This window comes from Oratosquilla oratoria, chromosome 2, assembly GCF_046742065.1.
Source record: "Oratosquilla oratoria isolate Oo_2021 chromosome 2, ASM4674206v1, whole genome shotgun sequence".
In the NCBI taxonomy this organism is placed as follows: Eukaryota; Metazoa; Arthropoda; class Malacostraca; order Stomatopoda; family Squillidae; genus Oratosquilla; species Oratosquilla oratoria.
The window spans coordinates 79,454,125-79,463,927 of NC_134778.1; the positions used below are offsets into that span (position 1 = coordinate 79,454,125).

A 9,803-nucleotide genomic window follows, 5' to 3' on the forward strand; every position below is an offset into this window, starting at 1 on the left:
GTGTGTGTGTGTGTGTGTGTGTGTGTGTGTGTGTGTGTGTGTGTGCGTGCGTGTGTGTGTGTGTGTGTGTGTGTATGTGTGTGTGTTTGTGTACGCGAGGGGGCGCAAGCGTGAGAAACGACATCCTATAAAATTACAAGAACACGTAGCACAATGATAGTAAGAGAAATTGTACAAAATAAAGAAGGTACTTGGAAAAGAAAAAGAGGAAGAGGGGAAGGATTAGGAAGAGGGTAAGTATTAAGAGGAGGAGGAGGAGGAGGAGGAGGAGGAGGAGGAGGAGAGGGAACCGAAAGGGAGAGAGGAAATGAAAACGAGGACGAGGAAAAAACATAGAAGAAAGAAGAGAGGGAAACGGTTCAGGAAGAATGATCTACGTGAAAAAAAAAATGAACGATTTGATAAAGACAGACAGAGAGGAGAAAAAACGAATAATATGAATAAAATATGTAGAAAATGAAAGAAGAAATAACGATAAGAGTCCCTGGAATTTGTATGTAGAATAGAAACAAGAAAACAAACAGGAAAATCAAAGGAAAGTAATCATATAATGGAAAAACGTACTGCAGAAGAAGAAGAGTAAACGTGGTGGCACACTGGGATAGCATGCTACTTGCTTTTCCTAATTCGTTTGCGTAGAAACGACTTCGGTTACAATATTCTAGACTTCCGTAAGAATTTCAACAATGTGTCTAACATTCGTATTCTAGGTTTAACGTCTCTTCGTTCGTCATTCAGTTTCTTACTAAATGACGCAAGAGTATTTTGGCATTTGGAAGTTTGAAAAACAAAAGATCGTAACCGAAGTCGTTTCTACTCAAACGAAGTAGCAAAAGCAAGTAGCATGCTAGCGACAAATGCCTGGTGTGCCACCACCTTAAATAATATTGATGACGTTGATGCTATTGATGGGGCAGAAGAAAGATGATATTTACGTCTCCTTGATTAAAGAGAAATCCGATGAACAAAGTTCCAAGAAGAGGAGGAAGAAATATCCTAGGACTGGACTAACAAAGAAAAAAAAAACAGAGTTCCATGACTGGAAGAGAAGACTAAGAAAGAAAGATTAAAAAACAAAAAAACAAAACAGAATTATATAAGTAATCGGATGGGTTGAGGGAAGAGGAGATGGAAAATAAGGAAGCGGTGGAGGAACACGAAGATAGGAGAGAAGAGAGAACACAAGGAACAGAAAGTGTGGAACAATGTAAGGATACGGATGTGGAGGGAAAAGGCGTAATTGCCTGTGGCAGAGTTCGTGGTGATGGTGGGAATCGAGTCGAGGGCAAGGGAGAGGAGTATGGAGAAGACAGTTAAGTCTTTGGGTGCAATCTTGTGCTAGCCTGCAATTCATCATCGTTTTGATAACGCGAAAATTGCCTTGCACCCAAGAGGGGATGCGAGATGGGTGCTACAATCAGGGGATGAGGGACGGGGGAGGGAAGCCGAGGGATGAGGTGTGTGTGTGTGTGTGTGTGTGTGTGTGTGTGTGTGTGTGTGTGTGTGTGTGTGTGTGTGTGTGTGTGTGTGTGTGTGTGTGTGTGTGTGTGTGTGTGTGTGTGTGTGTGTGTGTGTGTGTGTGTGTGTGTGTGTGTGTGTGTGCGCACGTGTGTGTGTAACTGATGATTGGCTAATACAAGGATGGGGTGGCTGGCGACAGTATTCTACACTGGAGGCTGGACCTTAACAAGCCCATTTCTTTCCTGGACTTGTTGGTTGGTTGTGGGGAAAACGAAAGTCCGAATCGTATTAATTAACTGACTGGAAACCCGCAACCCCACAGCGGCCAGCAATGGTCTTCCAGACCCTCTCAAAGAAAATCTGGAATGTTGTCTGTGTTGTATTGGTGTGAAACATTTTAATATCACCAGCACATAGTGATACTAGGACAAGAGCAGTCGCCGGTTGCCATCTCTCTTTATGTCAAAATATGGATTAAACAGATTCGAAGTTAACAGCGAGAGACCTTAGGCCCGCTCAGGGGATCGAATGTCTGCCCCTCGGGACTGGACATCCACGAGGCTAGAGAGCTGACGAGAATGTATATGTATGACATCCATCAAATAGGACGACAAATTACAGTAACTCGTCATTGGTGCCATTGCACTGGTATCATGCAAACATGAATACAAGAAGGGCAAGTCTGTGCGTATGAGGAGGACAAGCTGGTGAACGAGGGAATGGGACGAGTATGCGGTTGAGTAGAAGGAAAAGGAGAGAGTTGGAGGAACAGGAGGAGGAAGAGAAGGAGGAGGAAGAGGAGGAAGAGGAGGAGGAGGAAGAGGAGGAAGAGGAGAAGGAGGAGGAGAAGGAGGAGGAGGAGGAGGAGGAGAAGGAGGAGGAGGAGGAGGAAGAGGAGAAGGAGTTGGAGGAGGACTAGCAGCATCAACAGCTCCAATAGCAGGAGTAGAATCAGGTGGAAGAGGCGGAGAGGTAGGAGAACGACGTGGAAGAGGATGGAGATGAAGAAAGAGCAGCAGCAGCAGCAGCAGCAGCAGCAGCACGTGGTGGAAGAGGATGGGAGTGAAGAAAAAGAAATGGAAGGAGGGAAATCAGAAGAAGCATGAGGAATAGAAGTAGGAGATACAGGAGGAGGGGGAGGAGGAAGAAGAAGATGAGGAGGAGGAGGAGGAGGAGGAGGAAAACAGGACGAGGTAAACCTGCGCATAAAGTAAAACAGAAATGTGTCAAATGAGCGTGTAATCTGTAGCCGGGGGGAGGACGCCTGTGCATGACTACAGGTTCACGCGTGAGCTCTCTCTCTCTCTCTCTCTCTTTCTCTCTCGATCTCTGTGCATGCGTGCGTGCGTGTGTGTGTGTGTGTGTGTGTGTGTGTGTGTGTGTGTGTGTGTGTGTGTGTGTGTGTGTGCGCGCGCGTGTGTGTGTGCGCTTATCTGCCTACTTTGACGAACTTGTATGATGTTACGCACCCTACAACCGCGCTAAAGGTAAGGAGGAGGAGGAGGAGGAGGAGGAGGAGAAGGTGGAGGAGGAAGACGAGGAGGAGGAGGAGGAGAGGACGAGGAGGAAGCGTGAGGAGGAGAATTTAACCTTTGGTGGAGCTGAGCCTTTGAACATGGTAACGTACTTTATACACATTTTAGGAATTTGTTGTGACAAACTGCGAAGGAATTTACAACGAAGCTCGAGAAAACTATTAGTATTATTATTCTTGTCTTCAAGATGGATCACGATTTTATTCGTCACCTATCTATCTACTCATCTATTTTATTTCATTCATCTTTTATTGTTACTCTCTTTTATGAGTGAGAAATGGCCACCAATTCATTTTTATCTTTGGGTTAATACGATCTGTACACTCTATTGAATTTTACATTCTGAATCCTTTGTTATGATGACATTCTTTCTGGCTCATTCCAACAAATTCAATTTGTTGTTGTTGTTGTTGTTGTTGTTGTCTTTTCATGATTTAAAAAAACTCAAAGAGTCACCGAAGTCATTGGAGTTATTACATGATTTCAGAGAAAGGAACATAAATTTTACCAAATAAATTAATAACGTCCCACTCACTAATTAAATTCTGACGTTTTTATCTACGACAAAGATAAACAACCATAAATCTGGCTGTACGGCACAAAACAATGTATAACTTTCCCAAATTAGAATTAAATACAGCTCTCCACGCCTATAATTACAAAGCACAGCGTCACCAGCCTAACACCTTGATGTGCAACAAATCAAACGTCATTCTTAGCTCCAAGCGTGTAAATTCTCTTTCTAGGTTCTCTCTCAAAGCAAGGAACCAGGGATGGGTGCTTGCTAGAGGTGGTACATCTAGGACGTCGGAGAGAATCAACTCCCTCGCCACCCATCTTCTTCCTTACCATCCCATTTCCACTTATTGGAAAATGAGAAACCCCGGGTGGGGCAAGCAGCTTTTTTTTTTTTTTTTTTTTTTTTTTTTTTTTAAAGGGACGACGTTGGGTTGTCTCCCCGTCTGGACATGGCAATCGAGACCAACACGGTCAGTCCGCAGCGCGTCCCGTGACTCGAATTCACGACCACTTGCTCATCAATTCAAGACGTTATCCATTGGGCGACCGCTTAGCACAGCTTCGCCTCCGCTCAACCGAATTAGTTGAAATGAGAATTGATAACTAAATTCTTCTTCCTCCTGACAGCAAGATTCACACAGAAACAGACCCAGACCTACACTAATACAACGCAAACAACAGCCTAAAACTACTTTCCACAGAAGCCTGTGGGTTGCCCCAAGAACCATAGCTCGCTCTTATGGAGTTGAAGCGAAAGTTTGGTATCATTATTATCATCATTATTATGATAATGGTTTCTGTTGTTGTTGTTGATACTTTTATCATCATCATCATCTCATGATCATCACCATCATCACCGTCATCATTAGCATGGTCATCTTTATTATTATTGTAACTATTGCTATTATTGCTACTGCTATTGCTGCTGCTGTTACTGCTGCTGTTACTGCTGCTGTTACTGCTGCTGTTACTGCTGCTGTTACTGCTGCTGTTACTGCTGCTGTTACTCCTCCTCCTCCTCCTCCTCCTCCTCCTCCTCCTCCTCCTCCTCAGGCCTGTTGAGGCCTCTGGCCGTTACAACAAGACGCCTCCAGACTCTCCGATCTGCTGCTAACATCTCAATGCCGTCGGGGTTAACATCCAGTCTTCGAACGTCGTTCTCCACCACATTTTTTCATTTAGTGCGGGGGCGTTCTCGAGGTCTTTTACCCACCATGATCTCGGTGAAAACACGACGTGCAAATCTGTCTGGTCTGCATCTGAGAATGTGTCCAAGCAGCCACCTCGGTCACTTGAGACATGGGTATCAGATCCCGGACTTCACGCGTGTATCGCCTTCTCCATATATTTAGTTCTCCATAATATATCGGGCCACAGGTTAGCTTGAGAGTATTTTTCTTGAATCTGAGCAATTTTGTCTCTGTTAGTTTATTGAGCCTCCAGGATTCGCTCCCGCATGTGAGCATAGGCTGTCATGGTGGAATAGAGTTCTGTCTTTGTTTTTCTTGACAGAAGATTTGACTTGAACAAAGACCTTAAGCCGTGGTACGGTTTCGGTACGGATCTAATACACTCACCCATTTTGAGATGAAGAAGACCACTACTATTACTATTATCATTATCAGTACTATTATCATTTTAAAGCAAAATACCACCTGCTGAGCCTCAAGCTTCGCCATAAAATGCACATCTGTCCCCTGCAGTCCTCCACTGTTTCTCGATCGAGGTGCTGCATTTCTCCCACACCTTCATTTTCGTGGAACAAATACCCAAACCTTATGCTGCAGCTCCCATCCATTCCACATACCCCTCAGTCTCTCGTTCTCCGCCGAAGCTGTCACCCGCAGCATCCTCGTCCCGGCCACGCCTCACGCTTCGCATCCAGATGTCATTCCTTTTCTCATATATTTCATCACACAACCTTCGTTTTCCCACAATAATCTACAGATTTCCGAACTTGGACGGCGCTTACCAATATTTCCTGTATTGCTATACGATTCTTTATCGACAGCCTCTGGTGGCCGCGAAAAACTGGAGAGTCAAATAAAATTTACACTTGTCTAAAACTGCAATTATTGCATTCACTCATTCCAACGCAATTCGCTTTATCATGAATTTGATACTGTACATTTACATAGAAAAGTATATTTCCAGCCACTTAAATACACATTCAAATTACCACAATACCATTTTTGTAATTACAACTAAAACAACATTCACATTTCTATTTTTTTTTCTATATGGATAATTTTTTTTATTAACTTACCACCCGACATCATTGTATACTTACATCGTGTCTGTCTGTGTGTGTGTGTGTGTGTGTGTGTGTGTGTGTGTGTGTGTGTGTGTGTGTGTGTGTGTGTGTGTGTGTGTGTGTGTGTATTCATGTGTACGTGGGTGTATATGTGCGCGTGCGTTCGTCAGTACGTGTGCGTGTGTTGTATGTGTGTATGTGTGTGTGTGTGTGTGTGTGTGTGTGTGTGTGTGTGTGTGTGTGTGTGAGTGTGTGTGTGAGTGTGTGTGTGTGAGAGAGTGTGTGTGTGTGTGTGTGTGTGTGTGTGTGTGTGTGTGTGTGTGTGTGTGTGTGTGTGTGTGCGAGTGTGTGTGTGTGTGATTCACTTTGGTCTTTGGAACACGTGTTGGACTCGTGATCGACAGCTATTTCCCTCACGGAAGAGATCTCAGAGCTCGTATGACAGATCTATGGGTAATGCTTTGACCTTACACGCACACACCCCCCCAACTCCCCGCCCACGAGAGTTGGAGTAACGACTCGAAGCGCAGCGATACTGAAATTATTTTCAGCCCTGGGCAGGATTCGAACCCGGACCGCCGTAATGATAGTCTGGGACTCTACCGACCGCGCCACTTAGTCGTGTGTGTGTGTGTGTGTGTGTGTGTGTGTGTGTGTGTGTGTGTGTGTGTGTGTGTGTGTGTGTGTGTGTGTGTGTGTGTGTGTGTGTGTGTGTGTGTGTGTGTGTGTGGGCGCGTACTCGTCTGTGCGTGTGTGGGAGGACGTGACTACATGTGCTTGAGAGGAAAAAATATATAAATAATATTACTGCAAGCAAAACAAGCTGTCCCACGCTCTCTCCATTCCCTTCCCCTTGACGTATTGTACTGATCCTAATTGTGGTCTCCGTCTTTGGCTACGAACAAGAAAGGAGAGAAAAGCAGAGAACATGTATGCAATGCCACATTCCGGCTCTCAGAAGTAATTCAAATTTTGTCCACGGAGATCTTAATACATTTATGGTTTACAATAACACCTCAATAAAATAACTACTCCTTTCGCATGATCTCCTTCAGTACCTTAGGGCAATGTATTGCAAGATTTTGTTGTGGCAAATAGGAGACAATTTTATTACATTTTTTTTTCATTCTATTATGCATTCATAATCTTGTATCATACATGCATAACAACTGTCCTATACAAAATCACATGTTCTTTGCTATTACAGTATAATGTTTGCAATACTATGCACTTATAAACTTATTTATTCGAATCATAACCTGTTTATTAAGTCCCTCGATTAATATAATGTGATTCACTTACAGATTTCGTACAAGGCCCTGTTCACACTAGCGGTTTCAACCGCCGGGGTTTAATTATAATGTAAGTCAATGGAGGCGTTCACACACAACCATGGAGGTGTTCACACACAACCACGCAGTTTTTCCTCGACTATGTGGTACCGCCTGGGTTTTCGCGCGGTTCAAACCGCTAGTGTGAACAGGGCCTTATTAAACGTCCGGCGATCATTCAACTGAAGTGATGTCAATGTAACAACGAAATATATAAACCTCCTGTGTACTCGTTTTTACAATTCCAGACACATTTTCATGGTTTTATAAGTCTTGCGGGTGTAAAAATAAAACAAAGATTTCCATCCTACTCCCACGCAGTGGGAAGTGAAAAACCCCTGGTGGGGCCCATGTCAGTTGCGGCAAGTCGCTGGTTCTTTTAGGCCAATGTTTGGGTCGCCTCCCCGCCTGGCCAGGGCTGTCGGGAACCAACTCGGGAAGGCCTCAGCGGGTCCCGGGAATCGAACTCACGACCACCTGGTCATGAGTTCGACAGAGTATCCACTGGACTACCTCGCGGCACTTCTGGATGTAAACAAGTTCTACCACTGGGACTCAAACTGTGTGGCTACTTATCACAAGGTAATAGCATTACCGTTGTACCACAATCGGCGTGGTACATCGGTAACGTCTTTGCCTTGTAAGCAGTCATATAACCAATGGTTCGAGTCCAAGCGGCAGAGCATGTTAATCTATAAATTGCAACTTCACACACTCCTGGGTGTACAAGTGAGTGAAAACAAAACTTGCGTTCCAGAACTTGGACGCTCGTTCCAAGTGTCCACACATTCCCTCCTCAAACACTAACGGGGTTCAGGTTCAGGGGAGACAAGACAGGAGCCTCTGGCAGGAGAGACTTACCTTGGCGACGAGAGGATATCGATGACCTGTCCGTTGCGGCGCCATCGGACAAGGGGCTCTGGATGGCCCCTTGGCGGGATACACTCCAGGATGGCAGAATCCCCAGCGGCCACACGCGTGTCCGATGGCTTGGTTCGGAAGTCGTCTCGCAGCACTGGAAAACAAAAACGAAATATAAATAATGCATAAAAGAAATATACGATACTATAAATATATATATTATATATATATATGTATATATATATATACACATTTATATATATACACACACACATATATATATACATATATATATATACATATATATATATATATATAATGCATAATCTATATATATATATATATATATATATATATATATATAACATATAATATATATACATACATACATATATATATATATATACATATATATATAGATACATACATATATACATATATATATATATAATATATATACATATATGTACATATACATACATATATACATTATATATATGTATGTATATGATTATATATATGTATGTATATAAATATCTGTCCAATAGATATATACATGCAGTACATGCAGAATAAATAAATTGTTAAAGCAATGCCACACATCATATCTGAGGTAAACAAGTAAATGAATAAAGAAGTAAATAATTAAAATTCTAAATGAATAAACAAATGAAGATAAACAGATACGTAAAAAACGAATGAAATGAATAAAGGAAGAAGTTAACAAAATTGAATTAAGAGTTCAAATTCAACAATACAAAATCATTCTTCAATATATGACTAACATAAAAATATCCTATTTTAGGCAAGGGTAAATGTGTCTCGACTCGTGATCGACAGCTATTACCTTCCCGGATGAGAGCTCTGAGCTCATATAAACCCGATTTATGGGAAATGCACACCCTCCCAACTTCTTGCCCACGAGAGTCGAAGTGCTGGTTCGCAGTGCAGCGATGCTGAAATTATTTCAGCCCTGAGTGGGAATCAAACTCGGAATGTTTGATTAGCGGTTGCAAACGGTACCACTGCGCCGTCGAGTCGTGTGTGCGTGTGTGTGTGTGTGTGTGTGTGTGTGTGTGTGTGTGTGTGTGTGCGCGCACGCGCGTGTGTGTACTTGCCGATATGTTTGTGTGCAAGTGCTTACACGAGGCGCAAGGAAGGTCGTAAATAAACGAGTTTAGATGCAAGGTACATGCATTATGTTAGACTGTGTACCTCAAAGCACCTATGTGTACATATTAACAAACAAACCTAAGCTCACACGTTGACACCCTCACATTTCCAAGTGCAACAGTGTACAAGGGGTGGGGGGAGGCATGCAAATAACTACGTAATGGCACACATAAAAACGCAATATCAAATTCAGTCACCGTCTCCAAATGGGTTAATTCTACAGCAGGTACTGTCGAACTGCGTGAGCGAAACGATTTGAAAATAGAAACGAAACTTAACGTTGTTTCAGTGAGTAGACAAACGTTCATTACGCGGAGACATACACACAAGCTAACAAAGGCTGTATGGCGAGTCACGTGAACGGATGATATGCATCTTGTTTCACTTCTAGGTACTACAATGGGTGATTTGGAATGATGTGGTAAATGTAGTTATTTATATCTCACTATCTCACTCCCATGAAGTGGAAAGTGAGAAACCCCTGCTAGGGTAAATCTCTGTCAGTTGCGGCAAAAAAAAAAAAAAAAAAAAAAAAAAAAAAAAAATATAGATATATATATATATATATATATATATATATATATATATATATATATATATATATATATATATATATATATATATATATATATATAAATTGTTGGGTCGCCTCCCTAACTAGCCAGGGCT

The 9,803-nt window shown here is 42.6% G+C and overlaps 1 protein-coding gene across 1 annotated transcript in view; it reads right to left on the bottom strand.

The window, feature by feature from the left end:
• The window catches only part of LOC143036471 (roundabout homolog 2-like), a 261,373-nt gene extending 252,646 nt beyond the window's left edge, over positions 1-8,727 (bottom strand). Inside the window, exons 1-2 of the mRNA XM_076203867.1 lie at positions 8,715-8,727; positions 7,962-8,115 (exon numbers count right to left, since the gene is read on the bottom strand). Of these exons, the coding sequence (XP_076059982.1) occupies positions 7,962-8,115; positions 8,715-8,727 (167 nt within the window). The remainder of the gene's footprint in view (positions 1-7,961; positions 8,116-8,714) is intronic.
• Between the last annotated feature and the right edge of the window lie 1,076 nt (positions 8,728-9,803).